This window comes from Squalius cephalus (genome assembly GCF_949319135.1).
Source record: "Squalius cephalus genome assembly, chromosome: 8".
Lineage (NCBI taxonomy): Eukaryota > Metazoa > Chordata > Actinopteri > Cypriniformes > Leuciscidae > Squalius > Squalius cephalus.
Window position 1 is genome coordinate 9,721,565 of NC_137129.1, and position 22,336 is coordinate 9,743,900.

The 22,336-nt window shown below is 40.8% G+C and overlaps 1 protein-coding gene across 5 annotated transcripts in view; it reads right to left on the bottom strand.

Moving 5' to 3' along the window:
- Positions 1-22,336, bottom strand: part of runx1t1 (RUNX1 partner transcriptional co-repressor 1) — a 55,453-nt gene that overhangs the window by 24,468 nt on the left and 8,649 nt on the right. Inside the window, exon 1 of one of the 5 annotated variants that reach the window (XM_079880168.1) lies at positions 12,558-12,887. The exons of the other annotated variants lie outside the window; for them this stretch is intronic. Within the exon in view, the coding sequence (XP_079736294.1) occupies positions 12,558-12,567 (10 nt within the window). The 5' untranslated portion in view covers positions 12,568-12,887. Of the gene's footprint in view, positions 1-12,557; positions 12,888-22,336 lie in introns of those variants that run through there. 5 annotated transcript variants of the gene reach the window in all.

Consider the following 22,336-nt stretch of genomic DNA (forward strand, 5'->3'; position numbering starts at 1 on the left):
AATATATAATAAGACCGCCCTGGTGGCTAGTTCCTATAACTTAGTTCCTATAACCACCTGGTGCGAAAGCCCCTTATATTTACAACAGGTTTTTAAAAAGCAAAATAATTAGTAAATAGAATGCTGATTGTGGTTAATATCTAACAAGACTTATCTGCATCTCTCTGTTTTGACAAAGAGGTCATTGGTATAGATGGAGAGGTCTGTAAGATGTTACTTATCTGTAACACTTTCTTCAAATTTAGTCTAACGCAGCGTCCTGCCTACTTCTCTATAATTGCTTAAAGTATCAGTGTTGCTATTGTTAACTAAAACTAAAATTATTAAAAATCATATTCCTTCATTGAAATAATGCTGAACTATTTTTTTTTATATTAAATGTAGGTGTAGGTGTAATATTAAATGTACTATATGTGCTGAAATGACTACAACCAAAACTAAAATAAAAATTTAAGAAAAATGACAAAAGCACATAACAAAATTACTAAAACTTAAACTAAATTAAAATGAAAACTGAAAATATATAAATAAAAGCTATGAGTAGCAACACTGATGGGTTTTAGGGCATGTGAGCATGCTTTTTTTGTTCTTCAAAACCTTAGATATGACCGCACACAACATGACATCTAGATAGTGTTTACATCAGACTAAAGTCATGACTAAAGCTGCGGTCACAGTGTCCTTTAGTTGCTATAGCAGTGAACCTTAAAAGTCTGCTTATCTATCAGACTTATGATAGCAAATTCATTCTCATTTTAGTTGTTTTACAATATCAGCATCTGTACTGACCCATCAGAACTCTCATACTCTCTCTTTCTTACAGACAGACATGTACGTGTGCGTTGTACCAGCTGTGGGAACATTGTGTGTCAGGGCGAGCAGACGCCCTACGTCTGGGACAAGTAGCCTGACTTTCCTGATTACAACTGTCCTGTGTGTCCCCTAGACTCTGATAACAGCAGGGGCTCCTGTCTTTCCAATTCTCTTTCTCTAACCGCTCCCTTTTCAGTACGTCTTACTCCACAGAAGAATATTAAATACAGCCTGTTAAAGGGGTGGTATAATGCCCTTTTCACAAGATGTAAAATAAGTCTCTGATGTCCCCAGAGTGTGTATGTGAAGTTTTAGCTCAAAATACCCCACAGATATTTTTTTATAGCATGTTAAAATTGTCACTTTTTGAGGGTGAGCAAAAACGCACCGTTTTTGTCTGTCCCTTTAAATGCAAATGAGCTGCTGCTCCCCGCACAGAGGGCGGAGCTTCAAGAGCTCGTGTCCTTTTACCTCACACAGACATGCACTGAAAATTTCAAAAACTTTTAGCCTTTTATGTTCAAACCAGAGTCAGACAAAGATGGAGAGACTCAAGAAGAAGTGACAACATGTAGAATGCAACAGGACATTTCTGAATGGTTAGTTGATGAATTTATGTAGCTTATGTGTAGTTATCTTCTAGTCAGCATATTCTGTCATGATAATCTATAAATAACGTTCCCAGGGGAACATGACTTATAGATTTATGTAAATTTTAGGGTTTGTGATGTCACTATATGTCGATAATGTTGTGTAGTCCCTACCAGCCGTTTGTTGTAGTCCTTAAAAAGCAATTTCTTTAAAAGAAAAAAAATCTCCCTTTGCTTTGAACTTTGGCAATTGTAACTTTGCAGATGTTGTTTATGCTCACAAACAGCAACATTACACACTAACTAAAGTTAGAAAAGTGAAATCATAATCAACCACCCCTTTAATAACGCCTATACATCCCTTTAAAAATGTTTCACAGTTAGAGATATCAGCTATTGTCTTACTGGCTATGTACACATTGCAGACTAATCTAAAAAGAAAGGTGGGTGCACTTAGACAACCATAGTCTGACCAGGAAAGCAGAAGAGATTAAAAGGGTGGGAATTTCAGCTACGAATGGCTCCCATTCCATAGGCACCTCTATGGCTGTATGTGTGCGCCAGAACCTAAACATATGTGTCAGGCTTAATCTGCCCCATACTTGCTCCCCATGCACTTTCAATCCTTTCCCAAATTCATAAAAAGTCACTTGTGCTAAAAACAAAGCTCAAGCATTATACATTACACAGGGACAGATCCATTTTTCCTAGCATGAGCTAACCTTTTATGACAGAATAATAAGCAGGGGTCTTTATTCCACGCCTACACCTGTGCTGATAAACAGTTCTGTATCTGTATTGTCAAAAAATAAATAAAGAAAATGAAAAAGAAAATAATATAAAGAATGAAGAGATGATGGACAGACTACTTAGAAAAACCAATGCTGGTAATGAAACATAATTATTTCTAATAAGGCAACTCTGCATTTGGCCTATGATATTCATTAAAAACACAATGATAGAAATGAAAGATTCTTGAGTCAGTGAAAGGGACAAAGCAAAGCAAAGTGGCTTGATTCAACATTAAAATCTCAGTATGGGGTTAGTTATTACCTTTAAATGTTAACAACGTGGCAAGTCCAGGCACTATAATTTATGAGAGCCACCGTACAAGTCTGAAATGAATAAAATAGCCCAAGCTCTAGTGCGAAAGCTATTCTAAACCAATATGCCTGTCAGATTATTATAATTGGAAAATATCATATGAAATTGTGAAAAAATATATATTAATTGTCCAAGACAGATAAGTTCTACGGGAAAGGCTTTTATTCGGCTTTGGTCTCAGAAGCAGCCCAGGGCAACCTAAAAAGCAGCTTGTGGATCTACATGTGTAATTGAGGATTAACATCTGGGTCAAAGTTGGGATTGGATTGGGAATCGGGAAAAGAGAAACAACCCTGAGACGTCTAAACCTCATCCTCTCTCCTTACCTGTCGAACAGAAATGGATGATAGGAGGTATAGAACAGGCAGTAATCTGTGTGCACACTTTTATGTGCATGTTCACAAGCATGCCAACATGCACACTAAGATTCTGACCCCTTGAAGACACAGGAAGGAAGAAGAAATATGAAAAAGAGGTGTAAATGTGGAACGTCGTCAATTAGTCAGCACAACATATCCATTAGCCTAAGTTTTATATTTCCTTCACTATTTTCTGCTGAAATATTACACATCAGACAACTTAAAAGCATTGCACTTCCTATAGTATGTGTCACGCCGCGTTTGAGTGAAATAATAATCACCATAATACATCTCACTTTTATACTGGCAGGATGGATGAATTCCACATCAAGTAAAAACCCATCTGAAGAAAAAGAAAAAAGCATATTCAGATGAAAGTGTTCTCTACTATTTATATTATAATCTCACTATTTCCACTAGACATAGGCCCGGTTTCACAGACAGGGCTTAGACTAAGCCAGGATTAGACCATAGATCAATTAGGACATTTAAGTAATTTTTATAAACATGCTTAGAAAAAAACATTACCGATGTGCATCTTAAAACTAAAAAGGCACTGATATATTTTTAAGATCAGTCAGTGCAAGTTTATTTCAGTGGAAACAGCTCAGACTTACATTTTAGTCTAGGACTAGTCTTAAGCCCTGTCTGTGAAACCAGGGGTAAGAGTGTTGGAATAAAATCTAGGTGTTACATACATAATATGGAATGCAATGCAGGGTACATATGCACAATCTTTATATATTTGATCTCCTATTAGTCAAAGCGAAAAGGATAGGCAATAAAAATGCATTGTACAAGAGCAGCATTAAACCCACCTAAAAGTGGTTGACTGCGCAAATATGCTGTGGGAAAAAAGAGATGCATAACTCAATTCAAATGAGTTCCCTCTTGGAGTGGAAAAGAAGCAATTTTGCATTTTAAACAGGCTCAAAAACATACCAGAGTGCACATCCATCCTGCCTTGATTTCATAAAGTTAATCTGTGCAGAGTTAACGCACAGAGTGCATTTGTTTGGCAGTTACCTGGCTTTTCAAAACGGGAAATTGGCAGACGAGCGGCACAGATGAATATTAGGCGGGCCACCACGGATATTGATGCAGCAAGAGATTTAATGTGGCTCCCAGGAAGGACGATGAAGTGCTTTCCATTTTCCTGTTCGCCAAGGTCTTTTATTGCTTTTCAAAAGAGCTCTCGAGTAATATGGATCGCCATTAAACGGCACACCAAACTGAGCATTAGAAAGCACAGACTCGCTCATCTTCACTCCACGCCTGGTCATTTTTCATGACCCGACAGTGGCAGTGAATATCTTGCTAGGACGTGTCTGACTCTCCTAGCCGCTCTCCTTTTATCTTTGTGCTTATATCACTAATTTGCAAGCACAAACAACTACAAGTCAAAGAGGAATTGCAAATGTTCACACTATTTTTAAGAGACCACTATTGAAGACCAGCATGATTTGGTGCAGAACTGAGTCACATCCTTCAGGGTCCGTTAGCCAGTTCGCCATGATGTAAACAGTCAGCTGAGCATGCTGTCTATTTCTACAGTGTTCTATGAAGTTGAATAAAAGAGCAACTCTTGGCAATTTAAAGGATTTCTAAGTATTTATATTGAATAATAATAATAATAATAATAATAGTAATAAACATGTCTGAACAAGTGACACTACATAGGTGTTCTGTAAACACAGAATTATGGTTTATACATTTTCTTTACCTTTTGGAGTAAAAAACAACTCTGTTTCATGGATATTACACAACCTGCACAGAAAATTACACAGAAATACAAAACAAAGTACATTTCTGGTTTAAAATCTTATAAACTTCAAGCTAATTTAAAGCCTGTGCTTTTGTATTCTATCAATCAATATCAGTCTTCTTTTATCCATCAGTTTGTTCTGCTCCTTTCATACATGCACCCTGAATAAGATCCTTTCTTCTGATAACATGACCAGAAAAATCATATGTTTGACACACACACACACACACACACACACACACACACACACAGCTCGACTTACATGTCTCTTACATCATCACTCACTGCACAAGTGGTAATGTTCGGCTCATTCCAGGGTGGGTAAAACAGCTATCTGTGTACACATCCACTACGTGAGGAAAAAGGAGGTCACGAATCATCCCATTCATTTTCTTGTTGCATATTAGAAACCCTAGGATGTTTTTTGAAGCAGACCTCCCCATGTGCAAACACGTGATAAATTTAAAATCATAATCACATAGCCGCATCTCCACTTTTGTGTCATTGTGAAAACGGTAAAGCTGAAACTACATTCATCCTCCCACATGCCAGCTAAACTTGCTTATTCACTTAGCGACTTAGTTTAGAAGCTTTGTGAAACCTAATCTGCTGTGATGATTCAGCCTTATATTTCTGTAGTGCCTGCAGCAATGCATAAATCTCCACAGTTGTGTTTGCAGGAAGTTCAGGGAGGATTTCTCTCAATTGGAAAATTGTTTTTTTCTCTGAGAAAAGCTGTGACCAGTAATGTGTGGCATGACGTGCAAAAGCCACAGGAAGCCAATCAGCCGCATACTAATGCTGACAAGACGGCTGCTTTTAGTGGACTCGCGCTCATCAGATCAGGTTCACGAGGTGAGGGAGGCAAAGATAGAGAGCACCTTTCACAGGAGACATCTCGTGGGACAGATAGCGTCTTGAAAGGAGATGACGAAGGTGGCATTACAACCAGCTGCTGCGCTTTAGATCCACCGTGCATTAAAGATGATGAAGTCAGTAATGTGGTGAGAACGAGAGAGAGAGAGAGCGAGAACATCGACTCTTTGGATAATTGTAATTCAGACGACGTCTCAGGTATCCGAGGCCGAGGGTGAACTGGGAGAGCGCGTTGTGCGTCGGTATGAATACATTATGAACTTGTGCACGCCGATGCACCATGCAATCATCTCCGCCAGATGGAACGGCGCACAGAGCGTGGCCCATCAAACCCTGCCAGCTTGACAGGGAAGATGTATGGATGCCCCCACCCTCCTGGAACTCATTCCTATCACTTATTCCGCTCATTCTCCCTGCAACAAAGCCTGTCCCTTTGGATCTCCTTCTTCCTCTCTGTCTCATTCCCTCTCTCCCCGAGCCCTCACTTTTCAAGGCTTCTCCCCAGGCGCAGTTGTTTTCATGAGCCCCACTTGGCCGGCGCCAGGTGGTGTGCCAACGTTCCATTCCATCCCATCAAATGACGCGCGCTGAAGGGACCTGCATCAGTCTGTGCTCACTCAAGAGTTACCAACCCACCCAACCACCAACCGTAGCGCACGGCAACCTGTGCACTTCGATATTTAAAGAGATTGTACTCTTCCGTCGGGCTCATTCCTCAGCACACCCAACCTAGATGTTATTTCTGGATTACAACAGACATATGAATCATCCCTCCTCTTAAACGCACCATAAATGCCATCATCAGTTACCGATGGCAGTAACCTTTAAAAGAAAGTGATTTCACACTATAGCTACCCACTTTGATGCCAGTCGTGCTGGCTTAAGTGGACACTGACGAGTGGGCACTGTTAGTTTTACAGTGTGGCTATAATGTGAGATAATGTGTTCCTGGAGCATTTCTGCAGTAAATAGGAAGGGCCTGGAGCCATCTGCTGATCCATTTCAAAATATGGTCTTGCGTCAAAGGAAAAAAAAGGACTGACCAATAAAACAGATGCAGCGTTTATATTGGAAGTCACTCTTTTTTCCTTTCGTCCTCTTCTTCAAAATGGATTTATCTTAACGTCTGTTTTAACCATCTGTTGAAATAAGGCCCCGTTGGCATGAAGCGCAGAGGAAGAAAACAAGTGTAGAGGAACAATAAAAGTGATTCACGGTTGCTGTTACGCATCCGTTGAAATCGCACAGATTTGTGTGGTATCTTGTTGCCAGACTTAAAAAAATGAGGAAAAGGATAAATCCTTAAAGGCTGTGAGAGTGTAAGACCTCACAGGGGAACTCGCATAAAAAACACTTGTAATCTCCTCTCGTGCCTCATCTACAAACAATCATAATTGAAATAGGAATAATGGAGGTTTTGCATTTATACGACGAGCCCGACTGCAATTTTCAGCATCTTTTGAACAAACAGTAAATAATTATTTACTGACTTCTTATCTAGAGAGGCAGAATTAGAGCATTTTTCAATAAAAGGCCTTTCATACTGAGATTAGTGCTCTCAAACGCTAGTATGAAGCCCGTCCAACTCTCAAGTCAATGACTCACTCAGCTTCCTGGCATGATCAGATGCCAGCTGAAAAGTGGGGAGAAAGAGAGAGAAACAGAGAAAGATGGCACATGCAATATGGCTCAGCACCTAGACACATGGCTTTAACTGGCTATCCACCAACACTGCTGTGTTTTTCACTGTGTCCCTCATTAGCAGCGTGTAGGTTAAAGTCACACACATCCTCAAGGGATTTACGCTTGGTCCACAAGCAACACTTGAGACGTTGAAGCCAGAAAAAGTAGACGTTCAAAACTTGTGATAGACCTATATATATATATATATATTGACTGATATTTGGCTATTTGGAGATTATAACTGTCCCTGCTTGATTATCAGAAGTGGTACTTTCTGCTTGCGTCTGTTCCAGAATCTACAGTCAGCCTTATCGTCATTTCATTTTTGAGTGTTTTTGTGTAACCTGAAGAATGTTTAGACTTGACCTCTTCCTTACACTTTTTATCAAAAGACAAAACCTTAATAATCCTCTAGAGATTCAGAAGAGATCTCAAGAATGTCTCAAACTTTGTTAAGATTTGTCAAGATACCAAAGCCGTGATGAAAAAGCTTTCAATTTGAAGCCAAAAATTTCTCATCACATTCTACTGTGATTAGATCATTAGATCAGATTTTTCACCACAGTCTTTGGTATACTGGCAAATCTGAGCATAGTTTGAGACATTGTTGAGATCTTTAAATCTCTAGAAGACTATTAAGGTTTTATTAATTTTGAGAAGAGAAAAACAGAAAGATTCCATTTGCTTTTCATTTAATATTATCTAGCAGACCTAATTGCAATGTTCAAGAGGCCTTACAGTATATTCCTTTGGGAAATACACTGCCAATTAAAAGTTTGGACACATTTTAGAATTAGTCATCAAAACTATGAAATGACACTTGAAATAAAAAAACTATGGAATAAAATTTTAGTTTTGTAAAGAAAAATATATATAAATGCGTAAATGTATTTATTAAAAAAAAAAAAACTAACTTCAAACATTGAAGCATAAGCTTTTAGATTAAAAGTGTTTTTTTAAGATCTCAAGACACATAAAGTGTGTCCAAAGCTTTGACTGGTCATATAAGTGGCCATATCATTTCTTGCCATTGAAATAGTACACTGCCATTAAATAACACTATGAATATCTCAGCAACAGATTGGCCACAGAATAACCTGTATCGATCAACAACATGCAACTACTGACAACCTAACGGAAGTCTAGATTGAAAGAGCCCAGAGAACTTCATGAGGTTCCCTGGAAGTTTTCAAAAAGCTAAATACGTCAGATGTTTCATCCATATCCGTATACAGCTCCCGTCCTCTCCTGCAGTTCAAAAAGACTGCAATTACCTCTGCACTCTGCTCATTGCCCTCAGTACCACTCAAACCTGCAAATTGTAGGCCTCTATCCACTTATTCACTTTATTCATTTCAGCCACTTATTCTCACTGGCTGTGGCAGCTAAGAACGGACGTCTCTCCACGCTTGGCAACAAAAAGCGTGGCAAAGTCTCTGATGCTAGGACGAGTCGAGCCCACGGCGGTGGATGCCAAATCAATTTTCAACAGATAATAAAGAGGCTCATGTTTTACATTAACAAAACGCTATTTTACTGCACTCAAAAATGTGAGCTAATAATATATTGCTCTCGCTAACTGAAAACACAGCTATGTGATAAAAGAATAACTGACAGGCACAGAGGAGGAGGAGGGGGGGAGAGATTGTAAGAAAAAAGAAAGACCCTGGCGGCAGAATGACGGTTTATTTCTGCTGGGACCTCTGTCTGCAAGTGTTTTGAAAATATCACATGACAGAAGCCATGTGTTCAAAATTAGAGTGAGTTAAGTCCGCTGTGCAGAAAAATATGTCGACAATTTATGAAACGCAGTCCTGGATGGAGATTTACTAAGTAGAAACAGATTCAGAAAACAACTACCCCCCCACCCCTGCCCAATTACTGCATGCGCACACACACACAAGCACAAACTGTCTCCTTCTCGATCTCTCCCTCCCTCCCTCCTTCTCCTCCTCTTTCCCTCCATGAGACCTTAAAAATGGTTCGAGTCACATCTGGCAGGCAGGAGACGCAGGAGATGGTGGAGTATGACCTAACGTCAGGGCACTTCCACCCTGAGCGCTTTTCTGTGTGTGTGCGCATGATTGTGGCACTGGCCACAGTTTGCTAATGGCTTTCAGTACAAGGAACTGAGGCGTAGCTCCAGGCAATGACTGCCCCTGAACCGATTGGCTGCCATCACTGAGTGGCTTCTTAATGACTAAATACACTCTAGAGAGGCTGTCTTTAATGCTCAAACTTCGGTCAAAAGCCTTGTTGCCATACAAAAAAAAAAAAAAAAAAAAAAGAATCGGGAAATTGCATTGGAAACATGTTGTACCAAAAGTAGTGTCTCTAACAAAACAGTAACAAAGCTAGAAGAAGAGAAGAGATATGCTACTTGTTTTCATATTACCTAAGAGAACAACCTTCTCTACATTTACATCAACATAATGCAAGTAAAATAAAGTACTGACAAAAAAACAAAAAAAAACTGACAAAGTACATCAAAGATTTTACAAAACACTGTCTCTATCAAAAAATCTACAAGACTACAGGACGAGAGACTTGTTTCCATACTGCTTTTTTTGTTGTTGTTAAAGTACAACAATACACCATCAATATATGTCAAACTGAGAAAGTGTTACATATACACTACTCACAAAAAGTAAGGATATTCGACTTTCGTTTCGTGTGAAATTTATAGAAAATTTAAAAAGTTCATGCTACAGTGATATTATATCATGAAAGTAGGGCATTTAATTAGAAATGCAAAATTAAGTTCACGTGTAAAGGTTGCATTTTAGGTGCATTCTGAAATTTCACCCGGAAATCGCATATCCCTAACTTTTTGTGAGTAGTGTATATTGTTAAAAACACCCTGACTAACAAAAGAATAGATAGAAAAATACAGGCAAAAAAAAAATTAAAAAAAATTGATTAGCGTTTTTTCACGCGGCTGGCGTATTTTTCCAATAGTTTTCAATGGGAGCGCCACGTTTTTTTAAACACCATGAGCGTAACGAGGCACTGAGCGTTTTTTTCACGCTGAAGCGCTGAGCGCCCAGCGTTTTTTACTGGTCGCTGAGAGTTGAAGGATGTTCAACTTTGGGTAAAACGCAGCGCTCATCACTGTCACTTTTTACCCAAACGTCTAATCACAGTGGCGGAGGGGCGGGGCTAATACCACACCGACCAACCGCCACATTCTGCTTGTACAACATCAACAGATGACAATAACAAGCATAATAACGGAACAAAAATCATTTAAAACAAGAGCCAGAGAAAATATGGTACATTGTATCGACAATTTAATATAGAATCAACACAGAAACAAAATATGTGTGAAATGAGATACTATTAACACTTTCGCGGATATTCCACATCATAACGAGCAAAGCGTCTCAACTGAAAAAACAGCCTTACTGTTGTTTTCATACTTTCCAATACAATAGATTAACCCACAAGCAAAATATTTAACTATAAGTATTGTTAAAAAATATTGCATGACACTTTTGTGCACAAAAAAGCCACAAAACTACAGATGCTTAGCCTTGTTTCTATACTTTTCTTTTGTTACAGAAGCATAACTAAGAAAATGCATTGAAAACATAATATGAAAACTGTTCCTTGTTGGAGTAGCAAAACTTGATAAAGTGAAAACTAAGAAAACTAAGTGAAAACTAAGAAATGTTGTTAAACGTATACTGTACATAAACCCTGTAGGTAAGAAAAGAGCTACAAAAATACAGGGACTTAGTTTTCATGTTTCTGTATTACCCAATAGAATGACCTTTATCTAATTAAAGTAGCATATTCTTGCGAACTGAGAACATGCGTTATAAACAAACTGTACGAAAACACTCTCGCTAACAAAAAAAGCTATAAAACTACAAGCAGAGAGGAAGGAGCCAAGCTCTGCTCAGCACTGAGAGCTTCAGTCCCTGCCACAGATGGACGGCACTGTGTTTGGCACTCTGCCAGCGAGTGAACAGATTGTCTGTGGCGGCGGCCTGGAGGAACGGTAGCTCCAGTGCAGATGGGTGTCCGAAATAACCCAGTGTCAGTTCTGCTCAAGTGTCCCTGACCTGGCACACGCGCCTGCTTACAGCTGCTTCCTCCAGAGCTTCCCAGAACAATTCTACACATGCACACACTATTCACAAACACACTGTACACAAAGGCCAATGTTAACAAACACGTTTTAAGTGCTGCAACGTTCGGTAAGGAAACAACACGAAGGAGACACTTTTAAAGAAATACTCTTGCTCCATATTGTTCCACAGTTGAACTGAGCCAAATACACAGCCAACAATGTTACACTTGGAAGTTTAAACACAAACAGAAAGAGAATGGAGGCTGGGTAGATGGAGAGGGGGAGTCAGAGAGGTGGGCACCAGACGGGTTGGCTGGCAGAGAGGTAGTGGCCATGGCACACAGGAGAGCAGCAGTGCCAACAGAGCTTGTCTCACAACACCATCTGTGAAGAGCAGCACTGAGATCTCCCTGCAGCCTGCATACACACAGCACGCCAGCTGCCCTCTGCAACTCTTCTCTCTCATTTTCTTTCGTTCAGTCTGCTTTCTTCACTTTCATGCTCCTGCACTGTGATTTTACTGTTTCTATAGCAGATCTATGATCTTCCTGAACAGGGCTCAAAAATAAGGATGTGAGAGACATTAAGGCCAGTTGATGTACTGTCAGGCCATTGCTGTGTTGGTTCTACATCTTACATTTCTTGGGCTTGTATTTGAGATTTCATGTGTTGAGAACATAAACGTTTGAATTTCAGTGGTAAATGAAATGTTGCAAATTGTGTTGATTTAAATCAGTGACCAAGGTAAAGTTATAAGGCTAGCATAGAGAATGACTTTAAGGTAGTCTTGGAAGCCTTCTAAAAAGCACAAAATGTGTGTTTTTTTAAATAAATATGATAATTTTATAGGATTGGCAAATTAAAAACATTATGCACCAAAAACGTTATATTTAATGTAAATAAAAAGTGAACTACTGACCTGAACAGGCCAGTAGAAAAAAAACCTTATTATTGAGCCCTGTATTATTCCCACTATTATATCTTCTTATGTTTATTGTTTACCAACATTCCTTTGCACAAGTAGACATAAATTCATCTAAGCTAATCAAAAAAGCCTCATGCATGTAGAAAAAAAACTCTTTCTCAAAAAACTCGATCAATAAATGCATTAGTTTTAACAAAAAAAATGTAAAGAACAGCATCAATTTAATAAGGTTGGCAAAAAGGCAATAACAGCAGTAGAAGTTGCCTTAAACAGGCTAATTCTATATTTGACAAAATATTTACATTCAAAAATGCACATGCACAATTTCCCACCGACAGTCAAAACAATCAAAGCTTCCCAATCTCACCTGGCATCATAGATGATGGAGACAATCTTATCAAATAATCCAGGGTATTTTTTCTATTTCTACCAGGTTCCCTGTGACCAAAGTCTCTTTGCGTCTTTCTGTGCTCTGCGAGGGGCACGGGGGTTGGCACAGGACCCCAAGGCCGGTACACCAGGTCCAAACGGGAGAGTGGAGCAGCCTGTCCTCCTGCTTTCAGAGCCTTAGAGGGACAGATGGAGACCTGCCTCTCGTTCTGCTCTGCTTCCAGGGATGCCCTGCACTAACAAGGGCACGTGTGGCCGCTGGGGCCTCGCGCTATCCTGCACACGCTTGCTCCCTGAGCCCGCAGACTGAGACAATGACAGCTAGAGCGCACGCAAATGCGAGCACACACGCTCCCCGCCTCCTCCGCTGACCCCTCCCAACTGATGTGCGGCAGCCACACAAAACACAGCACGCGTATGAGAGAAAGGGAGGGGGGGGGGGGGCAGAGGGTTTAGATAGATAGATAGATAGTAGATAGATAGTAGATAGATAATAGATAATAGATAGTAGATAGATAGATAAATAGATAGATAGATAGATAGATAGATAGACAGATAGATAATAGATAGATAATAGATAGATAATAGATAGATAGATAGATAGATAGATAGATAGATAGATAGATAGATAGATAGATATACAAAAGTAAGACAGAAAGATAGATTTGTGCTGTGAATCTGCCCTCTCATATGCTCTGAATTAAGTGCAGTCTTGCAAAAACAACCCTCTTCTGGTCAACTGGCCAATCTGAGTTCATTCACATCTGCTTCTGCTTAACCAGATTCACTTCATACTTTACTACTACATTCATAATCAGATGAAAAATATAGATCTGAGGTGAACAGCGCGTTTGCTCATGTTTGTGAAGTCCAGATAATCAGATTCACTAATCAACCTTCTGATTCATCCGTCTAAAAATGTACTGTGTTGATGCTTAAATGCTTTAGATCCATCCAAAATACCAGCAAACTGCCTGCATCAATCAGCCCCATCCACCATTTTTTCTTTTTGCAAGCAGTGGCAGGAACAACCTCATTAGAACCAAGAAAAATCAATTTGGAGAGTCCAAACAAAGGCATGCATCTGCCTCCACTGCTGTGTTTTAAGTCTCTAGAGTGGCGCTCTTCCCCCTCTCCCCCCACCCCTCACACACGTTCTTTTTCTGCTCTCTTTCTCAGATTTGCCGTTTCTCTCTCTCCCCTCCCAGACTGCCATCACTGCATGTGATTAACATATGTCTGGGCTTTCAGCCCCTGTCAGCTTGAAGGCATTTCTCCCAGCCGCCTTAAACAGCAGATGAGCTCCATGTGGAGGAAACACTCAGGAGAGAGAGAGAGAGAGAGAGAAAGAGAGAGAGAGAGAGAGAGAGAGAGAGAGAGAGAGAGAGAGAGAGAGAGAGAGAGAGAGAGAGAGAGAGAGAGAGAGAGAGAGAGAGATTTGTTCTTCTTGCACGTTTAGTGGCGGATCTACTCTTTTTGCACCTCCAACCTGTCTCTCCACTGTGGGGGTTGGACAGAATGTGACTTTGAGATAAACAGCACCGGCGAAGAAACATTTCAAATCCCAATAGCAGTGAGATTTGCCACCCCAACTGTCTCAGAGTTGGGTAATAATACAGTATGGGTAATTGTACCTTAAATGTTCAATCACCAGCAAAAACAGAGAATGACTTTTCCGAAAATTCTTACTGGCATAGCGTCAAACAATGTTTTTTTTGTTTTAATTGCCAGCGGTTGCATTCACTTGTAAATTACGAACATTACCAAATCTCCAACAATGCCAGAATTCCTCATTTACTTTATCCTGCAGCTATAAAGTAAAATGCAGTGCAGTTATCATAAAAGTCATAAAAGGCAAATTGTGCAACAAGGTATAAGAAGGAATTACACTGCTATACAGAAACGCATTCAAACTTTGTGATTGATGCCTACAGCAGCTCTTTCAAAAAATGCAAACATAATCGAACAATTCTTGGATGATCACTTACCATGAGGTAAAAAACAATACTTTGCTGCATTTATATTCTGCAATGAGGTGTGTGAGAAAATTTCCTTTCGACTTCCTTTTTGTCAGCACTTACACACCTTCATGTCCACTCAGCACAAAGCCAGATTCATCAATTCCCCTAGCCTCTGAACGAGTACATTTCTCAAAATTCGCTACATCTATGATTTTATTGAGAGGCAACATAGCAAACTAAATATTCAGGCTTTTCTGTGGGTCCCTTCCGTCCCCTCCCTCCCCTTAAACCAATTTGACAGCCCTTTCAGAGCCGGTAGGAAGAGAATATATTTCCAGCCCAGCTTTAAGAGTTGGCTGCATTAACAGACTGAAAGAGCAGGAACGAGACAATGCGAAATGAGGAAACTGTGAGCTGAAGGGATTCCACTTCTTTCGCGTTCCAAGGACCAATAGCGCCAGTTTTTTTGTGACTGGCTTAAGAGCTTCTTAAAAAGCCAGTGAGCATACAGATACCTCTACAGCAGGGTCTTTTCCTGCGAAGGTCCCAACTGGGAAAGCGGGAAGGAGTTGCACACATGCAGTGTTCCCACACGCTCAGACCCTTGACCTGTGCTGCAGGCCAGGTTACATAGAGGGAACATGTTTTTAGTGGTCTGCTGAAGCTGAAAAAAGATGCCCAAATAAGCTTTTTTTTTTTTATAGTCTACTTCTCGACTTAACCCAAAGGACTTTATCTTCCACACAGCTGGAAGTCATTAGAGCTCTCTTATGATCTGCTCATACGCAGGGTGGCTGAGCTGGAGAGGTTGCAATGAGACAGAAAAAGAGAAAGCAGAGGAAGGGAGGAACTGTGGAAAGAAAGACGATCATTAGATCAGCCAGTATGATGTTGTCTCTCAGAGGAAACCCCCAAAGGGCACGACCGAGGGTACGAATCACAGTGTAAATGTTTCTCAGCCACAACAGACAGCAGAAACCACATGAAGCTCTCCCTGCAGAAGCAAAACACTTGATACAAGAAGCAAACACAGCAAAAAAAAGTACTCAGCTAACATCATATATATAAGCTGTGTGATAGGAATGCTTGTGTTTCATCTCATGCGGATCTGCTACAAATATGAAGACTCAAAGGTTGGAAATGCCTCTGTTGGTCTAGTGCTGTCAATTCACACTTATTTTAATATAAAGCCACAGATAAATTGTCTACATAATGCATGGAATATTATTATGAATGGATGACCCATGTTATGCAGCAATCTCATAAATAATGCCAATCCCAATAACCCTCTCCTTTCCTGTCAACCTAGACAGCACTATATGATAAAGGCAAAAAGCAATAAACAAAACATTAACAGTGATATTTCGTGAGATTTCGGCAACCAAAATATTTGATAAGAACTTTTCAAGAAACTTGATAAGAAAGTTTCATAAGAACTTCTCTGAATAATGCATTTTTCACACAACGTGGATAAGCTACAACAGGTACACACTTTCCTGTAACCAAAAATTATGATAGAGTAGCAATGTTGAAGAACCGCAGACATTTGCCAAAGAACTTTACTATAACTTTCAATTTAGCACCTGAAAAAACAACACCCAGAACAGCATATAGAGTTCAATTACCCAGTTACCCTAAATCAATTACCAAAACTTTATTTTTAATTTCTTTTTCCAGCTAAATTGAAACTTTAGTTTTAGTTTCGTAAATAAATTATTTCTGTGCATCACTATTGGTATCTTGTGTGAATCAAGGCACCATAGCTTTCTTAGCCACCTTAGTGTTGAGGGTCTGCATGAAAAAATAAGAGAAAAAGCCAAAGCAAGCATGTGTGTGTGTTTGTGTGTGCGTGTCCAGTCCTGAGCCATCTGTCCGTTCTGCTGTCCCTAAGTCCCAGAGCAAGCTGTGGCAGAGGGCCGGGGCCAGATCTGTGTTCCACAGCTATTCATGATTTTCCCACTCCACCTTTTCAGCATGACTGTGGCACACAGTGCACGCCAATCAAGTTGAACAACTGTCACCAGGTCCAAAGAGACCCTCCCTCCTCGCCCCTAGTGACGGCAGAATAATCCCGCTCTCCAGTCTTTATAATGTGTGTAAGTATCATCTGAATGTGGGGCTCACACTAGAAAGCGAAACAGGCAGTTGTGCTGATTCATGAAAAGCATGTCGTCAGTAACAAATCAGCCCCCTCATTCAGACCCGAGCCAGACTCTGCTCTCAGCCCAGTCATAGACACTTGCACCGTTTGACAGCTGAGTCGCTCTTTCTCATTGCGGAAAACAGACCATGTTTCATCAGGCGATGAATTACAATTCTTTTGTCTGTATAATAACAGAGAAAGGGACCTGAAGGTAGAGATGCCTATGTGGCTCATCCTTTAGTGTTTACACACTAGGTGGTGCTATTAATACATACTTCAAAAATTACGTTTTCACACATACACGCACACACAACACATACAGTGTGACAGATTCATTGTGTCTGGTTCTGCATTTAGGTAACAAACAAAAACACCTACGTCTCATTTCTAAATCCTGATCACGAGCCGTTCGCTTTTCAGAGGCGAGTCCAGATGCGCACTGACAGATTCACCAGCAAATGCTGAAGAGAAAAAAAAAAAAAACAGGTTTCTGCTTTAGAACGTTTTTGTCAACTTTTTCGAAAGTGAGGATACCAGCTGTCCCAGCTTATGTTTAGATTATGTAATGCAAACATATTGTGGAAAGAGGACAGAAGCAGCACAATGCAGCCTCTTCTCAGTTCTGATTTTACTTTCAGTATCCTCATGAGTGACTAACACAAAAAAGAGAGAGAGCAAAACAAAACAAGAGGAATCTGTCAGTGGGACCGGAGCTGCCTGAGCGAGAGATCGAGCCCAACAGGAACCAGTCATTCCTGGCCCAGCCCTTTTCCACACAATGGCCTTTAGAATGGAAGGAACCATGGGCCCGGCAGAGATAGCCCACTGTCAGGAACCAGGACGGACAGGGCCCGCCCGGCCTTCCCGGGCAGGATGTCGCTGCTGCGGGACTGCGCGGCCCCGATATCCTACGTTCACACATTCTTCCCCCACCGGCAGGCCGGGATGTTTTGCTCCTCAGGTAATTAGAGTCGGAAGCCCTGAGGGCAGGCGAGCTCATGGCCTGACCTCCACTGTCCTGGTCGAGAGGTTGGTCCCGCTATCAGGCTTCCGCAAGCCACGGCTGGGGCATCAACAAGCTGCCGCTATCCGCCGCACTCTTGCCCTTCTTGAGGAACACCCAGCAGGCAAATGATTGGCAGAAACTAGACAGATTTCCACAAAAATCGAATGCTCGTCATTCAGTAAGTCCTTTGTTCTTAGAGACTGTTCACCCAAAAGTGAAACTTGTTATAATTTCTTCACCCTCTTGTCTTTCTGTCTTCTAAACAATACTAAGTCCCTCGAAAAGGGGCTGAGATATGGATTTCATATATGCCCACACTCTCTACTCACAGATTATGATAAAAACACTCTCCAGCATCCTCATGAAATATTCACTAGCCCCAGCGAAGGTGAGAACAGATAGAGCTGTGTTTCTGTGGCACACTGACCCCGGGTGTCCCGGGCAGACCCCGAGCATCCCTCTGGTCAGCACTGCTCTACTTCAGCACACCTCCGACCACATAGTACCGCCAGCAGCCCGCTGCAGTTGCCATGACAACGGGCACTGCAGATATGTTGTGAGGTGAGCAGCCTGTCAACCTGCAGAAGGGCTTTTGTGTGTGTAGTACATGCTAAATAAAGTCACCGCCACTACTACAAAGAGGGAAAAAAAGAGAAAGAAACAGATACAGAGGACATAAAAAGAGAAACTCATTGCTATTATTAAAATATATGGTGATCAGCGCAGCAGTGGATGAGTTATGCTCAACCTCGCTTGAATCAAAACAGTATCATGTCACAGCCGTAAAACTAAATCAGTCCTCTGGCATATGTGTGCTATTAACATCACTTGTCCATTGCTCAGAAAGCCTCTTAGCTACTAAATCAAACCCACAGATGGCATGAAGTCTGAGGCGGGAGAGGAAAAGCATTGAAGGAAAGAGGGGGCTAAACAACTGCTACACTCGGTTCAGGGTTTACATTCCTCTATCAGCCAAGAAAAGGGCTCACCACCTGAAAAAAGAAATGCAAATAATTTGTTTTGTTAAAAAAGGGAAAAAAATCATTTTTCTCGTTCCCAAAGAACATCAGCAATTTACGGTCGCTTTTTTCTTATTGTAATATTTCCTACCAAATCTACCAACATCAATATATATGGATAAAGAATATTTTGTCCTTTTAAATATTAGTACCGATGTAAACAAATTTTGTATAAATTACATTTATCTTTATCATGATGAAAAAGATATCAATATCTCTCTGGACACAATTTTTGTTTTAATTTTATTTATACTTACTTAAATTTTAAAATGTAATCAACATTATCTACAGACAAAGTCTGAAATGAGCGGCATGCACAGAGGCCGAAGTCTTTGAAAAAGTAAGATCTGCGAGAATGAGGACAGGGGCTAATCGAACTCCATAGCCTCCAGCTACATGCTTCTACTACAAATGCAACATTTCTACTGAAATATTGTGCATTGGTTTGCACCATCACGCTAATAAAAACTACATGAATCTGTAAAGTTATGTTGCTCTGTATAATAAGTTACCCATTACATTACAGCCTGCATTATCCATGAACGAGGCGATCTGATTATAACATTATTCCACAGCCCATCATAAATAAAGCTAGTGATTATTGGCGAACAAGCACAGCTTGCAAGAGTGAATCAAATCTGCACATTAAAACATGATACTATGTGATGCTTTCTTGATGTGCCGCTGTACAGACCATCTCCTCCTGTTTCATTCCTCCCTCACTTCTTCCTGCTTCTATAGTTTGTGGCATCTGGCACAGTGACTCTACGTCTGTTCAATCGCTCTGAGCTCCACTCTCAATCTTCCCTCTCTCTCTCTCTCTGGTCTCTTACAGGGTTGCCTGATCTCCTCCTCCCTCTGGTTTCCTCTGCCACGTCCAGACTGGTCCTGCTCGGTGCTGATATAGTCCTGGCCCGCAGCCCTTCCCATCAATCTCCAGCCTGTGGCATCTTTGAACACAGGAAGGCCCCACCCTGACAAATGCCTGTGAAAACTTTATTCCATCCAGTCCTTCTCTCTTTATCTTTGCCGTTCCTTGTGTCCTACGGTCAGTTGTGGCCCCGGCCCCCTGTCTTTCCCATCCGTTTTGCTCTGTGCCGTCCGATTCCGTTAGTTCAATGCCTCGCTGTATCCAATAATCATGTAGATCTGGACTTCTAGTCCGCTCTGAATCCGTTTTACTGTCCACTCTTCATCGACTCTCTGCGTTACCCATAATCCACTCTTTGGCTTAACTCCATTTTCATCTCATCATGTCTGATAGCATATTCCCAGAGGCCCTCTGGTTGTGTTAGAGGAGAAAAAAAAATCACTTTTCTTTTCATGCTTCCAAATAACCCGCCACCCTCCCTTCACGATCGACACCCACCTCCGTCACCCCCTTCCCCCCTCCCAGAATGTGGATAAATAATTGAAAACAAGTGCAGGGATTTGCCAGACTGTAAGCTTCCTTTCATATGTTAATTACTCACAAACAGTTGTTTTGAATAAAGGCATTCTCCTCTCTCTCCTCCTCTTCGGGCTCCAAATCCTGCGTAAAGAAAAACGTGGTGCCAATCGCAGATAAATCCAACTTTCTGTTTATAGCATTAATCCATCTTGTGCACACACACATACGCACACACACACATCCAGGCGCCTCCAGCGCTCAGCTGATGCAAGGGGCCTTTTAAGAGAATCATGTTTGGCGCGGAGCGACAGGGAGCACCAGACGGGAGCCAAAAGTGAGATCTGAATAAGCATGCTGTGAGTGTGCACGCTCTCTAATCAGCCGCCGACTTTTCCGTTTACACTGTCATTAAAAGCAATAGCCTGAGGCCGTGCATGACAAATCATCTCTTTGGCAATAAGTGCTCGGGGAGGCTGCGTCCAGAAGAACCCCCTTGTCAGTGACGAGCGCTGTCTTCCACGCTTCCATGCTGTGCACAATGATGGTGGCGAATCACCCCAGGATATATCTGTGTACCGGATTAAAAATAGGAACGGATCACAATGGTCGATTAGTTGTCTAAGAACTGACTAGATGATTTGGGAGGTAATCTTTTTCTATTAGTTATTTTAGCAGTCGTACTGGACTTTCATTTGCATGCTGCGCTTTAATTGTTTGATAAACTGTGCTTTAAAAAAAATATTTCGAATTTGTCAAAAACGTAAACTTACAAAAGTCAAATAAGTTTAAGTTGAAATACTAAAACTAAAACTGAAATAAAAAACTAAATTAAAGCAATATAGAAATATAAAAAATATCTATAAAAATTGACAAAAGCACATAAAACGAACACATAAAATGAATAAAACCAAAATGATTCTTAATAAATACTGTAACAATATCACATAAATAACATGTTACATATCTTTAGCATATTTTATTCCAAAATAAGAAAGTCGTAGAGGTTTGAAATTACATGAGGGTAAATGATGACAGTATCTAAACATTTTGGGTGAACCATCTCTTTAATACCAATTACTCAACTAGTCATTCAGACAATCCTCCGACAAGTCAACTTAAAAATATATCGTTTTGCACATCGCTAACAAAAATACTGCAAGGGTAGCTGTAGCTATACAAGGGTGAGCATTCAGACCGTAACCTGGCCAACGCAAATTCTAGATGCGATAAGGTCTCTGGAGGACGAAAATGTGCGGAATTAAGTGTCTCAGGGTGAATGAAACCATGACAAGCTCCTAATCCCTCTATTGAGATGGCACGCTACACTGCGCACAACTCCAACACAATCTAACCATCAATGTGGCTTCAACCACACATAATGCTGTGCCATATCGTACGCACAAACCCCCTTCATATGAGTGTAGCAGCATCTCCCATATGGTGCCGGGAGGAGGAGGAGGGGCTGGAGGGAGACGTTGTGAGAGACAGAAAGAAAGAACAGTTAAAATTTGCAAACATAAAATTACAGCTGCACCATTAGATTTGATCCCAGTGCAGCTGTGAAATATTATGTGGACAATTTAATACTGCCAAAGAGGAAATAGCAGATTAAGATCATATCTTTGCATCGCTGCCAAAGTGTGCGCTTGTTTCTGAGCCCATGCTTCGGAGGAGGGGATAGGTTCGTTACAGGCGCATCTCCTTTCACGTCTCTCTCGCTTTCTCTGTTGGTAAGGTATGCAGGGAGGTGCAGACAGGGCTGTGCTTAGAGGGATGAGCCATTCACGTTTCACTCAGGCAGCCCCAAATGCCCTGCGAGCCAGTAATTTGTCCAGTCACCGGGGGAACATTAAAACCAGACCAAAATAATTCTTTACAGTTATGGAAAAAGTGAAGAGAAGAAGAAAAACAGTCACATGCACACATCTTTCCCCTGAAAAGTTATTACATTTTGTCAATGGTATGGAGTAATGGCAATCATATGTGGAGCTGAACTCAGAGCGGTAGTCAAGGCTAGGCTAATCGCGCTAGCAGGACTGGGAACCCTTGACACATAACGGATACTTGTTACTGAAGTATAGCTTACAAAACCAGATGTTGATAAAGACACATTAAGACAGATGGGAGAACCATTACTGGCACACACAACTGTCCTGAAACAACTTAAAACATTTCTGACCTTATAAGGCAAGATGGATTTATAAGCTCTGCCATTTTATTGCTCCATGAGACCCCTT